The following is a 14586-nucleotide window of genomic DNA, read 5'->3' as shown; positions in this document are numbered from 1 at the left end:
TCCAGTGACACTCTATCACAAACTATTAATTAAGCACCATTCTGAAACCAGGTAGGTTTTTCCCACTCTGTTTGTTAGAACCCTTCTTCAATTTCCAGATTAGAGTTATTAATGACTAGTTTGTTCACATGTATTATTGTGCCAAAGCTGTCGTTTAGTTTAGATTATACACAAATAGAATGTGTGAGCCAGAATATTAGGTTTCTCCTGCTTTTTGTCTCTTTCAGGGGAAAAAAAAGAGTTTAAATATAAGGCCAGGTTGTATTCAAGGTCAAACTATTTCCTCCTACAATTCAAGGGCAGCAGCATGGGGGAGAGTGAGCAAAAGGAGCGGGTGATAAGAGTGCTTTATAGTTAGATTTATGTAACTTAGTCAAAATGGTCCAGCCTTTTAGCAACAGCATCCCTGCTCTGCTGATTGCTCCTGTTATCTTAAGTCCAAGTAAATACAGTCAATTTTCTTTCTTTGTCATATATTTGCAGAAATGAAGCATGTATCCTCTCTCCTTATGTTGCTAGAGTGAAAAAAACAAACACTTCTCATACAATTGTTTCTTTCTTCTTCAGCCATTTGGGTGGCCTTTTTCTGATTCACTGTAGCTTTCTGAGCATGCGTGACCAAACCTGTACACCGTTTGCACAAAGCCAGTTCCATCAGATTGGTGATTACAAGAGGTAAGAGCTTTCCAGATACTATTGTTTGTGAAGAGGACTGATCTTCTGAGGATGAATTCTCAGCAAATTCTAAACTGGTGCCTTTATGAGGTATCTAGTTAATGTAAACCTCAGTCATTCAAGGGGGAATCTTGTCCTAAGTAAATAACCCGAGATGCATCAATGCAAAAATATATGCCTGAACCCACAATGGGCCTGCTTCACACACATGAATTAATCCCCTGAAGTGCTTAGAGTAGTAGCATATGGTATCTTTTATTCACAAGTGCGATAGCATCTGTGCATGAAGAGCGCTGATTAAAGCTATGTGAGTTACTGTTAGAGTGTTTCTAGCATCTCAGAAGAGGCAACTTCTCAACAAGGTAAATCAATCTTTTGGGGAATCTTTGCTGCACCACTGAAGTATTCCACCAGTGAAGACTTCTGGAAAAGTGGTAAGAGGAAATAATCACGGGTGACCTCCAGAGCAAGGTACTCCTGTTGAAAAGTTGAGTCGTTTAAGACCTGATTTTAAGAGGTCCTGGATACCTTCTAGAAGTTGCTTCCTAAAGTGTCTGCACATCAGCACCCTACATATTTTAAACTGAGCATGTAAAAACACAGCATGGTTGGGCACACTTAAATGTGGTGGCTTACGTGACTTCCTTGTAGTCACTTGGCAGGGCAATAATAGAAATAGGAACATAGGATTTCTTATGTCTATTGTGTCCATTAGAACAATACTGCTGAGAGCAACTGAGACCAAAGGCCTGGCCTTCAAAATATATGACTTGAAAGGAAAGCTGCATTTTTTTGGTAAGGTCCAAATGTATTTCATTCGGCTTTGCTGCTACTCCCAAAGTTTGGTTGTAAACAAGTATGATTTTTACCCTGGAAGCCACACATCTGGATTGCAGTGCCTGTAACTGTTTTCATCATCACAAGTAGTTATTGGCTTCATAATGTTCTGCGTGTGCAGAAAACAGCTTGTAAAAGGTAACCTGAGCAAACTCTTTTTTTATAATTGAAGAGCCTAAATGTCTTAAATCACCAGTCTGCAAGGTAGCCACAGCCACTAACTTTCTATATATGACCCTGAAGTCTTAAAATTCTGCATTTCTAGCCCTGCAGAGTTCTTCTGATTCTGACTACTCCCTATCAAATTTCCATGCTGACTCTTTGTCCAGATGGTCAACTGTCCAAAGCAATGATGTACTAACTACTTTCATAGGAAATGAGTGTGAACTTGAGTAGAGCTCACCTATAGCTATAAACATTTTTGTAGCTATACAGCAATAAAACCTTGAAAATAATTTCTGTACATCATAAATACAGCGATGTAAGCTGTCAGGATTATCAGTACTCAATGCCAAGTGACAAAATAGTGTTGCACCTGAATAACTTTAAGTAACAAACAGGTGGTTTTCTCACTGTGCTATTGGCATATCCTGAGTCTCTGGATTCTGCACTGTGGAAGCTGAATGTATTTGAATTAATTAATATTTAAAATGTTCTATGCCCCCCTGATTCCAGCCTCAATTCCCCAAACCATGACCATGCAGGTGATCACAGAAAAGCCACTTGACCAAATAGCCACTGAATTCCAGTATGGACAAGGAACCACAGAAGGGAACTCAGAGACTTCCAATTTGTGCACAGTTCATACAAAGCAGGGGTTTGGGGGTACATGGCTGCTGACAGAATGAGAAGGGGACATGAACTGTTCACTCCAAGGGACTGAGGACACCTAGGGAAGGCTACATTGATTTGAAGGAATTGACAGACTTCACTGGTTCTCTGCCTTCCCTTCCACTTCTTTGAAAGGTCATCCAAAAAGCCTTTCCAAACTTCCAAGCATGGTGGTAAAGTCCTCAGTGTGGAAGAGTAAAATAGAGTGCTTTTGCTGCAAATTTGCTGTTATCTTCTGCTCCTAAATTGTTCTTACTCCTAGTTAAACCTGTGGCTTGCCAACTGACTTGTGTGTAACTTGTGGCTAATTACCTCATGTTCCCAGTTTCCTTTGCACTTGTCTGGGCAATTCTTTGCTCTCGGAAGCAGAAGTATGGACAGAGCCATAGAACAGTCACTTACTAACCACATCGCTTCAAGCAAACAAATAGTACTGCCCACCCCCAATCTGAGTAACGCCGTGATGTGGCATCGTTTGAAGCTCTGCAGACTTACTGAGCACAGGAAAGGCAGGCTGTAAAAGGCAGAGACAGAGACGTAACGTATGCTCATCTGGCATTCTCGTACTCCTATTCTAACTGTGTGTCTCTGTTGAGCTGTTTCATAAATCATTAATAAATGATACTTCTGAATAAATACTTTCACTGTATCTTCTCCAATACTAAGGATTAATTTTGTGTGGGTCTATGCATTTACTCTGTTCTTCAGCAGTCACAGAAATTAATCTCTTGGCCAGATTTTATGAATGATGGTCCACGTTTTTTACATATTATGACCTTTCTGGATGATATAAAGTCAAGTCTAGGGATCTGTCTTTGGTTCTATCTAACATTATTTTTCTTTAATGAACAATGTGTTGCAGTATATAGATACCTGTAATTTATATCCTTTTCTTGAGTTTAAAGTAAGATCATGATTAACGTTTTATATGAAGGTGGTGAATAGGAGAGTTCATTGACTTTTCAACCCTGGAATCACCCAAACACTGGTTTACATTCCAAATAAAATATTTGGTGGGTTTTACACCAGTCTTTACCAGTGCGTATCACAATGTTGCTATTGGGAAAAACTGAATTTATTAAGGCAGTATATTTTAAAAATTGGCTCCAGCACCACACAGCTGGCAACAAGGAAAAAATAATCTAAGGCAGCATGTAAAAAACTTGTTCTCTAGTTAGACTGTGAATTTTCCAATAACTGTCTCCAATAGACCACCCTATGACACTGATTGCAAACATATAAAGCCTGATTGTTTCGAAAGTCATATAAATAAAATGTAGATGTTGAAATGCCAACCTCCCGCTATTCGCCTCCAACCTTTTCTTTTCATCTCTTACTGCTTATTTTGCTTTTTTCTTTCCTGGTGTCCTTCCTCTCACTGATGTTTTCTTTTCAGTACCACCCCCCCTCTTCCTCTCAGAACCAAGTGGAGCTTTTAGCTTTAATGGCAGAATAGGAGCCAGCAGACAATGAAAAGAAGCTGGGGCAGCAAGTTCTGTGAGCACACCAAGCACCCAAGAAAAGAACAGTGCAGGTTATTTGTGTGTGCACTCAACTTTATATGCCACAGGGCTGGTACCAGCCTGAGCAAACCAGCATATCACTGGAATACTAATTCTCTAAAGTATGAGCCTAACTCAGTATGTTTTGTTGTGTTATTTGTAGCCATTAGTTTTACAACTTGGAACTGTTCTAACATCTTCTCTTAATCTTTCACCTCACATGCCTTTGTTTTAAATAAACAGGGCTTAATAATGAAAGAGAAAAATACCCGGGGAAGTACAAAACACAACTGAGATGAAAAGGCTTTCAGATTCTAGCAATGTGTTTGCTGATTTTGAGCATGATGATGTAGAAGTGCTTCGTAGAAGTGCTTCAAGCAGTATATGAAAGTAACTGAAAAATCATCTTCTACCTGAAAGCAGCAGTAAAAGTAACTTATTTTGAGCTGCTACAGTCAATCGTTGTTACGCCACTACAATGAATCCCGTTGAAGGGGACTGACAAAAGAAAGGGAGTGCCAATTTTTTGCCTTGAGACCTGTGGGCATTTTGAGGAGGCCAGGACAAGACCTGAGCTACTGCTAACACCAGCCTGTGGCCATGCATCACACCCCGACTGCTCTCTGCTCTCACTGAAGCTTCCTGGACAAAACCCGGGAGAAAGCCCCAGTTGCACACTGTTTGAAGGCCAGGAGAAAGATGTGTAAACAAATGAGTAGATTTTTGAGGCATCTGTTCTTGTCATCTTGGAAAACAGAATATTTGAGCAAGGACAGGCTACTCATTACTCAGAAAAGAGCAAACTATGAAAATAGGAAAAATAGTAGACTAATTAACCTTGATCACTGAAAAACCCAAGAAGCTCTCACTCCTGTTGTCTTGAACTAAAATACATCAAGTACTTCCTGTTTTATAACATACTTTCTGTAAAGGATGTTTACTAAAAGACAATGTAGGTGTGAGGACGAGGCTGTTTTAACATATACTTGTAAAACAGCGGCAGCTCAAATATAGCTGTATGGCACAAATATGCAGTGAAACAAAATCTGTAAAATTTAGTGCTGTGGGTGAGACATAGTTCTGACAAGCCATTGATCTCATGCTTCACAAGGTGAGCTGCAGTACAAGGTGAAATGGGATGCTTCTCAAGGATTTCTGCAGTTCCTGCTCCCAGTCTCTCTCCTTTACATTATCTTCTGAAAAAAAAAGCATGTGTCAGTATGGATACATGCTTCTGTTTTTCATTTGTCATTTCTTTGGTTATTTGGGTCGGTGACAAGTTTCTGTAAATCTCTCTTGTTGGAGCTAATCCCTGTGAAATGTACTACAAATTTATCACTGTTTTCCTTACTAAAAATTAAGCAAGTCAATAAGAGTTCCACAAAACCATAATTAACTTTCCCTTTGAGAACAAAAAGGATGCATTTTTTAAATGTTTTTATTGCCTTAGTACTGCATGTTACAAAAAAATGTCTTCCACAGCAAAACACACTAAGAACAGGGATGAGTGCAAACCAAACAAATCAGAAAGTAAATTATCTATGAAACCACTTATTTCAATACAACAGGGAACAGTAATGTAAGTTTTGAAACAGCTTTTCCTCCTCTAGAGAATGCAGAACTTTTTTTTGTCTGTTGGAGCTCCCAACATAGGTCAAAGCATTGCACTACACTGAGATTTCAATTCTTTTCTTCTCAGAGAGACCTAAACATTGTCCCCGACGACGTTTATTTTGTTGGAATAGAAGAAAAACCTAGTCCTGAGAAAGACTGCAACCTACTCTGTCTTGCCAAGGCAATCGCTATGCAATGTGCTCTCTTCAGATGCTGGACAGAAAGATAAAGAGAACTTGGAACATAAAAATGTGGATTCCACACCATGACTACTTCTCAGATCTCTATTCCAATCCGTTTGTACTGACTTCCAAAAGCATAACTTCTCCAGGAACACAGCTAACATGAGCACTTTACTCAGATGCTTCAACAGAACATCACAAATCTTATGTTCTGTCAAGCTTTCTTCTCTTAGCACCTCTACAAAAGAGATTCTGAAGTGATGACCCATACCTTTATCTTTTGGTCCACACTAACTTATTAAACAATACCTTCCTGTACCTCTGATGCCAAATGAAACCAAAGTGCAGCTAAAGTTACCCAAATTCCTGGATGTGCGGCCATCCCTTTGGCACCACAGTTCATCTGGTGTCAGCACTTGTTTATAGGCTGAAGTGTTTATAGGCTGGCAAATTCTTGTTGTGAGGACCTGTTCAAAGGCTAGTATAGCTTACAAAGTAAAAATAATCCTTTCTCTTCCCTGTTCAGTATTTCTTTTAACGTTATGAGATAATCGACATTTCTTCCCTCTCTCTGCTCTCATTTATTAAGGTGATAATGCTTCTGAAGTATTTAATAAATTCCATCCGGACATCTTCAGGATCTTCTTCTAAGTTGGAATGTATTAGTTTTAGCTTGTTCAGCGGGTAAGCTTTGAAGGTAAGTAAAAAATAATTAGTATATTCCTTTTATAAAAGAAATATTCACAATCAAGGTCATGGGACAGCTCATGCGGAAGTCAGTTGGAATTCAGTAGTATCCAATGTTTGATATCCCAGAGAACATATAACATGTGGAGAAGAAATGCATCATAGTTTGTTAGCATCACAAACAAGTACAACTTGTTGCTAGATTAAATTCTTCAAACATTATTATTAGAACCTAAAGTACTGGTTTTGGTCTCACATTCAGTTAAGCAGAAACTAACAATTCAGCACTGAATTGCAATTTTACTGTTGAAGTGATATGACATTGATTACTTCAAAATTATGGAATTATATTGTTACATTAAATTTGTATTAATATATTAATACTTATAATAAATATGTATTTGTTTGAACACAGGAACAGGTTGCCCAGAGGGAGTGTGTGTTCTCATTTGTATAAACAGCCACAAATAATTTTGCAGTATATAAGGTACCTATTACGAATTTTAACAGGAAGATTGTTAGCCTTTTATTTCAAAGGTCTCCTATTCTTTTGGTCGATAAAATGCAGGCTTAAATGGCCTCACAAGTTTCAGTTAACAAAAGATAAAATTCAACATAAGAAACAAACTACTAGTGATGATGAAATATGACAGGAGTTCTAATTCCTGGCTCAGCTGCATACCCACTGTGTGGCTTTAGGAAAGTAACTCAAACTTTTCTTGCCTTTACTTTCCCTTTTGTGAAATAGGAATATTGCTCACCTCCTAGACGACCTTTGAAATTAATTATTTCTGTTTTTGCAGAGCACTCTAGTATTCTTTGATTGGCAGATTTAAATGAAAAATGCAAGCCATAAGGTATGAACAATTTTAAAGATACATAGATCAATAAAAAACTCTGAGTTACAGATTGAGTTTTCCATCTCCTTACCCAAGGACAGATTTTCTGTGTCCCCCACACTGCCTGGCTTGTGATGCGCAACTAGGAGACACTGACTATCAAGCAGTGGCTGCTGCTGCACGAAACAGGAGTACCACATTTCAATTTCTTTCAGGTGACTAGGCAGCTCAGGATTGAAGATTATTATTACGCCATGAGAGTCCTTCATCAGAGCTGGCCAGCATGTTTCAAACCTTGAAAAACAGGTTCATGGAAAATGGTAAGATTGATAGCTGGAAAACAGAAACATGCACTCAAACTTCCTCAAGTTTTCTTCCCTCCTCAAGAACACATTTCCATACTTTTTCTTTCTTATAACATTAGTAGTCTTGCCAGTGATCTATCATATTCCAAATATTTTGACCTACCTATTATGTTAGTTGGTCCCATGATTTGCTGACAATGTAGTATTTGGTCAAATGCTTATTTAAACTTTTTCCCTAAAAATGGATCTGTCCAGTTCTCAATTGTATCTTTTGGAAATTAAAGCCTCAATCATATATATACATTGTTTGAAGTCCACTGGCAGAATAACTTCAAGGAGATAAAGGCAATTACAGAGTGGGCCTCTGTCTCCTGTACCTGTAATTTCATTCTAGGAGCTATAGACTTTACTGTTATACTCAGTCTTTATCCAAAACAAAGTTGAGTGTCAGCTGGATTATGGCAGAGAGTACTTAATATCAGATGCTTTATAGCAGAGAGCTATAAAAAAATATAATGGGGTAAAGAGTCAGGAATATTCCTCATCTCAAACAGATCATTGGTTTTAGGCCTTAAGTACGAATATTTTGTGTAAACAGAACTATTATGAATTAAGTAACCTGGAGGAAGTAACAATGATGATGGCTTACTTTTGATCACCACTGCAATCCCACAACTCAAATCGACACCCAGCTCCCTTGCTGTTACCATTCAAGTTTGGCTTCTCATACTCCAGGATCCTGTGAAAATGAGTGGATATACAATGTGGTATCATTCTACACACCGCCACAACCAGAGAGCGGGACTTTCTGAGGGGCAGGCAATTGTCAGCAGGTTGGTTCAGTCAGCACGTCACAAGGTTTTGCTCACCTTACACCTTGCGTCGGGCTGTAGCTGCCAATCCCTTCTATGCTCTCCGAAACAAAGTTTGCCAACACCGACTTTCCAGACTGGCAGAAAGCGGGAATGAAAGTCACCCGTAGGAATTTAATGTGCCAAAGCCACAACGAGAAGAGCACGGTGTTTATCCAAGCACCCTGCTCTCCCTCCAGCTAAGGCCGTATGCATGCAGGCCCGCCCTCTCCGCCCTCCCGCCTCAGGGACCCCCCCCGAGCCTCCACAGCCGCATCCCCTCAATGGCAATGCCGCCAGCACGCCACAGCGGGCCCCGCCTAGAGCAGGCCGCAGGGACTGCGGCCCTCAGGGGCCAGGCGCGGCGCTTGGGGAGGGTGCTCAAAGGGCCGGGGCGGAGGTAAATGCGGCCCCGGAGGCGGGCGGCGGCAGCGGCGGGGGGAAGGCTTCCGCGGGCCCGGGGCGCGCTCACCTCGCGGGGCCCCACCAGCAGCACCTTCGCCTTCAGCATGGCGGGACGGGGCAGCGCCTCCCGCCCGTTGCCCAGCAACGCGGCCGCTCTGCCCGCGCGGGGAGGTGCTGGTGGTGGGGAACGGGGGAAGGCGCGCTGCGGTTGGCGTTGCCGCCGTCACGTGTCGGGGGGGGGGCGGTGCGCGCGCGGGGCTGGCCGCCGCCCGCCCGTCGTGAGATGGCGTCCCGGCCGGCGGTGAGCCCCGCACTGCCGCGGGGAGGAGGAGGAGGAGGCGGAGGAGGCGGAGGAGGAGGAGGAGGAGGAGGAGGAGGAGGAGGAGGAGGGGGAGGGGGAGGGGGAGGGGGAGGAGGGGGAGGAGGGGGAGGGGGAGGGGGAGGAGGAGGAGGGGGGGGTGTGTGTGTGTCTCGTTGTGTCCCGTTGTGTCCCGACTCCAGCTTGGCCCCCGCTCCGTTTGGTGGAGCCGCCCGCGGCAGCTGCTGTCCCTCTTCTCCTCACAGACAGCAGGGCCCGTAGCGCGGGAGGTGGATGCGGCCTCTCAGGTATCCTGGTGGTGGGTTTGCCCCGAGTCCTTCCTGACGGAGCTGGTGGTGTGGCAGCGGCGGGCTCGGGCCCTGTGAGCACCCTCAGGCTGCCCGCAGTGGGGTTTGCAGCGCCTGTACGGCCTTAAACCCTAACCAGTGTGCCCTGAGGGGACCGCCAGCTTTTGTGTCCATCGGGCGGGACTGGCAGCGGATCCTCCTGCCCGCGCTCTTTTGCGGGAGAGGTGTCCACTTGGCTTTTGTGTCCTCTGGAAAGCAAGAGTCAGGCTAACAGATACTAAACACACTTAAAAATCACACAGCACTCATGCAGTGCTTTGGTGTCCCTCCCTAGCTTGAGAAGTGCTGTCCTTGCCTGAAGTTTCCTTGTGATTTTAACTGCAGATTTTCCTTGAATGGACGATGAAGCAAGCTCTTGAAGTTTCTTATTAAGGCTTGTTAGGGGAAGCAAGAGGCTTTTTTAAATTGCAGCTTCTAAGGAAAAAACATCTGGCAGACAGATGTGCTGCTTCAGAGCTGTTTAGTGCCCAGGTACAATAGCAGTTTTAGACAAGCTTTCAAATAGGGCCTCTAGGTGCTACCATAATGTAAATGTTTATTAGTAGTACTACTAATAAATGTGAACCAGAATTGCTGTGCTCTCACTGAGGTAGAGTCTTTTCTATCACACTGTAGACTTACTTGCTGTTTCACTCCTTACATAGGGATAGTTTAGGATGCTTCAGTGTAGCAGTGGCATCACATGATTCACACAGTATTTTAAACTTCAGAAAACCCTTTGTTTTCAGATTGGTGGGACAAAGACAATGAAAAAACAGTAGTTGCACCTAGCACTGAATTTGATTCTGCTGTAGCAGGCTGGATGTGTATTTTCTGTTTGTGAAGATCCACATGTGATTCAGGACCAAATTCACAATGAACTGGGACAACTCTTAGTTGATCCTTTCTGCAGCTATGTTGTTTTCCACATTTCAGACCTACTAACTTCCAAAAAAAAGACAGGAAGGGTGACCCAGAGAGAAGAAATTAGGATAGCCTCTCTTATTAGCTGGCACATGTTATTAGCTGCCCCTAGCACATGAAGAGAAATGTGTTATAAAGGGTCCTATTGTGGACAGCAGCACAGAAGAGGAGGGGGCGGGGGGAAGTGTAAGAGGTAACTGAAACTGGGTAAAACTGGCTGTTTGTGCAGCTGCCCAGAAAGCAATTAGGATTAATTTTTGGATGAAGTGTCAGATAGGGTCTTTGTGTGTTTATAGTAGCCACCGAAGAGTAAGGAGAGCACAGCTGACTAAGGCTGTAATTTTTTTATTTATCCGTGTGATTTAGGGTTTGAAGTCACTTTAGAAAGTGGGAATTAAGCTTCCAAGCCACTTAGGGTGATGTTTTCACAGGCATCTAAGTCAAGTACATTTGGTGTTATCAGCATCTGCCTTGGGTGTATGGGTAAAGTTACATTAGTTACTGATGTATTGTTTGCTGAGAGTACACGTGTACAAATCAGCAAGGCCATTTTGTTTCACTTATGGAAAACTCTTTGTTAGACTGCAGCAGAGAGAAAACTCCAGCAGTAAGTGAACTACTTCCAGACAATACTGGTAATGGTCTATAAGTCTTGCATTTATTAGATAGCTGTTTTGCCAGCATAATCTTTTGGTAGCAAGCAAAAATTATCATCTCCAGGTGATTCTCCATGGACAGATCCTCCTTCTTTCTTCAAAAGCCAAAAGCAATTGCAGGCTATCAATAACATTTCAATAAAACTGTTCTTCACTCTAGAAATGTGTATGAGAACTCAAACTCTGAGACACATTGATAGCTGTATCAAGGCATGTGATGTGTGTTGCCTGAACTGCAGATAAGAGGACTTTGCCTCCAAGTTAGAGGCCCACAGGTTTTACTGGAAGCAGCAGTAAAATATGGTGCCAGTCACCTTTCAGATAATACTTTAGCACTTGCCAATCATTCAGTCTTTTGGCGAATGGTATTTTAAGTTTGCATTATATATCATTTAATGTGGCATATAAAAATTTTCCTATGCAAACAACTCAAAAAATCTTTCATAAGATTTTGTGGCTCAGTACTGGTACTTTGTTTAATGTCCTGTAACAATGTTTCCAAACTTTGGAAAACATACCCTAGAGCACTCAAATCGTGTGAAAATAATGCCTTGGTTAGAAGTACAACCACGTGGCAAGACTTACCATGAAAATGCCTGTTTGTTGTGCGTTGCATGACATTTATTGTTTGTTGTGCATTGCATGACATTTATTGTGTGCAGAAACAGCTTTCTAGTGGGTGCAGGCAGAGACCTGCATTACATCCTCTGTTTATTTATACTGGTTCACTTGGGGGCAAGGCATAGAATAAAAGAATCGAAAGGAAGAAACACCTATTCTTGTGCACTGAAGCCTGTTATTAAGGAGAAAATCAGTATTGTTGTAGACTCAAAGCTTGTTGCTTAAGAAGCTCAGGGAAGGGATATGTTTCTGAGATTCAAAGCCTAGTTGATTAAGTAAATGATGAAGGTTTGGATGAAGTGTGGCTGTCTTCTGGATAAAGTTTTGGTAGAGCTATGAAAAAGGACCAAACAGAAACAGGACATTAAGGTGCATTGACAGGGGTGCAGTGGAGCACTGTTCTTTATCATGAGTCTGTTTCACTTAAAAGTTGCTACTAAGGAGGGGTAAGCACTCAGTTCAGTCTTTCTCAGAAAACCTATTCTGGAATCAATAGGAAAAGCTAATGCAAAACCTGTTGCTTGGTTCTTGCCAACAGATTGTCAAGGACTACAGCAATGATTTATCTGTGGTCTCAAAGTCCTTCCCAGAGGAGATGAGGATCTTTAGTTCCATTTTATAGATGGAGAAACAAAAGCAGAGAAAGGTTAAATGACTTGCCTGAAGACCCCATGTGGCTGACAGCAGATCTAGGATTAATTAAAATACCTCTAAGTGTCAGTGCAGGCTGTGGCCAGTCACAGAGAAGGCAGGGAGGCAGACAACTCAGCGGCCAATGTATTTTCCTGACCAGTGGACATGAACTCAGTGACACCTCAAGCGGCCCAATTCTCCCTAAGTACCTTCATCAAAGTCAGTGGAAGTTCCCAAGGGATGAATTTGACTTGCTCCATTTATGCAGTGATGTATAAACAAAACACAAGGAGCAGCAGTCTACCTCCACCCACCCCCCAGGAAAACACACCGAAGTGCTCTGATTTTTGAGTCACAATATGTGAATCCAGAAGTAGGATTTAGTTTCTATGGATTAAATCTTAAGGTACAGCTGCAGATGATGTCTCTGGTAGATGTTTTGCTTAGTCTAGAGTCGTTGCTCTGATCGCATTCTGTGGAGCAACAGTAACACCTAGTGGCTAAATGCGCCAGTCCATTGCCTCCTTTCTTTCCTTCCCTTCAAGAGTTGGAGGGGACATGGTGTGATTGACAGTTTTGACTTGCAAAGCCAACACTTAGGATCTCCAGGGATTTGCCGTTTTCCTTTCAACCCCCCACCATGTTCTGTTTTCTATTAAAAGCGGTAGATGAAATATGAAACTCTTCCTCCCACCTCCCAACCCCCTTCACTTTTCTGGCTCATGGAGGAGGTTGTTCCAGTCCATCTTGATCTGAAGGTGGGTGGGCTGTGAGTGGCCGAGCCTACTGCTTCCAGCTTGGAGCACTCAGATTTCTGTAAGGAATCCAAGCTTTTTTCTTTTTCTTTTTTTTTTGTCTGAAAAGGATCAAGCAGATCATCTGATGGAGGTTGGTGACCTCGGTGCATTTGATAATGTGGTGTTAACTTGCCTGCGTTAAGGCAGACCAAACCGATCTGTTCCAAGAAGTACCATTTCTTAAGATGTGGTATGCAGGATTGTTTGCCATGATCTGCTGGGACTGCTAATTCATCAGAGAGGGACCCCCTAGAAAAATAGCATTTGAGAGGAAAGAACCCACAGATGTTTATTGTGTTTAGCAGGAGAGTCCTTCAGAGGGTCTTCTTTCCGCCTCACAGGGGGAAGTTTCAATTTTTCCATGGAAAAAAACATTAAGCACAAGTATTTCTGCAAAAGCCCAGATCATTTGCATTTGTAAATAGAGCCTCAACTCTTTGTAGGAGTAAGAGTACTGAGACATTATGGTCTTCTCATATTCATGCTGTCTAGTTTTAGGCTTCTTGTTTAGGTATTCTAAATTACCCATTGGAAGCATCTATTTAGGAGAGTCTTCGCTGCCTGTTGACAGAGCCTGGACTCTTAATTTATGCTGTGGATGCATGCTCTTTTACATACGACATAAACTTGTATCACCACCCACTCAAAGAAGTAGTATTGCCTCCATTCATGTCCCCATGAGCTCTCCATCTAGCTTCCTTCCAATTACCTGTTTAGATGGGACTGATTCAATTGAAAACTAGTCTGATGCCTCTGGGGGAAAAAAAAAATCAGCTCCCTGAACCTGTTCACTGTGTAACTGCACAAAAACCTGGTGCTAACAGAAAGAAGGTAATGAGGACCAGTGGGAATGTGGCCAAGTGGGACAAGGATGGGACCATTTCTTTTGGCTACTGTGCAGATGTACACTGAATTAAAGTGTGCATATAGTCATACCATTAGTCAGACCTGTTCTCAATACCTGTTTGTGAGAGCAGGCAGAGAGAAACACAGCCTGATGAGTGAGAAATGAGAAATATTGTGCTGGGATGTGTTGGGCACCCTTTACTCTTAGAAGAGAGCATAGCAGCCTTGTTGGGCTTGGCAAAAAACCTTTATGTTTGGTAAAAAGGGTTTCATAGGTGGTAGACTACAAGGTACTGAAACAAGACAATGAAAGGATTATTGTTATTTGTGATTCACAAGGGCTCATGGAACCTTTTCTATTAGACCCTTATGCTTTTTGTTTTGAATATAAAATTTCAAAGTAAGTTTTGTTTCTTACTGACAGTTGTGGTGTCTGTTGGTCTGGGAAGAGTCTGCATTTATTAGCATTGTCTGATTTATTTGTTCACTCAAGGCCAGACCCTCAATGACTTCACAGAAAGCAAGCAAAAAAGCATGTACTGTTTTTAGAGGGACTGCCACGTGGTCCTATAGGAAAGGAGATCTTACTGACAGGAAGATTTTGTTTTCTCTCATTTTCGTCCTCTGATTTGACTTATGTGTTACTTTGGAGTTTATGGCCAAACACAGGAGTTCCTTAACCCTGCAGTCCTTCCAGGCATTAAGTTTCTGCTAACATCCTGGGCCAAATCAGCTG

The 14586-nt window shown here is 42.2% G+C and overlaps 1 protein-coding gene across 2 annotated transcripts; it reads right to left on the bottom strand.

Annotated features, from left to right (window-relative positions):
* Positions 1-5265: 5265 nt before the first annotated feature.
* IFT22 (intraflagellar transport 22) lies at positions 5266-8903 on the bottom strand. 2 transcript variants are annotated; one of them, XM_052802881.1, is made up of 5 exons: positions 8796-8903; positions 8342-8421; positions 8122-8211; positions 7259-7461; positions 5266-6330 (listed from the first exon to the last, which is right to left on the bottom strand). In XM_052802881.1, the coding sequence occupies exons 1-5, from the start codon at positions 8832-8834 to the stop codon at positions 6182-6184; spliced, it is 561 nt and encodes a 186-aa protein (XP_052658841.1). In that variant the 5' UTR covers positions 8835-8903; the 3' UTR covers positions 5266-6181. The 2 variants fall into 2 exon arrangements, with proteins under 2 accessions (XP_052658841.1, XP_052658842.1); XM_052802882.1 differs by lacking the exon at positions 8342-8421 and having other exon boundaries at positions 8796-8890.
* Positions 8904-14586: the final 5683 nt, after the last annotated feature.

Source organism: Harpia harpyja, chromosome 12 (assembly GCF_026419915.1).
Source record: "Harpia harpyja isolate bHarHar1 chromosome 12, bHarHar1 primary haplotype, whole genome shotgun sequence".
Classification (NCBI taxonomy): domain Eukaryota; kingdom Metazoa; phylum Chordata; class Aves; order Accipitriformes; family Accipitridae; genus Harpia; species Harpia harpyja.
The sequence above is the reverse complement of the archived record's forward strand: the minus strand, read 5'-3'. Positions and strand labels throughout refer to the sequence as shown.

What these genes read in the sequence shown, in the direction of transcription:
- IFT22 (XM_052802881.1), bottom strand. Translation starts at nt 8,834, where the DNA reads ATGCTGAAGGCGAAGGTGCTGCTGGTGGGGCCCCGCGAG. An exon ending in AGCCCGACGCAAGGTGTAAG is followed by an intron (nt 8,212 to 8,341) that starts GTGAGCAAAACC and finishes TCATTTTCACAG; the next exon opens with GATCCTGGAGTATGAGAAGC. An exon ending in CACAGAAAATCTGTCCTTGG is followed by an intron (nt 6,331 to 7,258) that starts GTAAGGAGATGG and finishes TTACCTTCAAAG; the next exon opens with CTTACCCGCTGAACAAGCTA.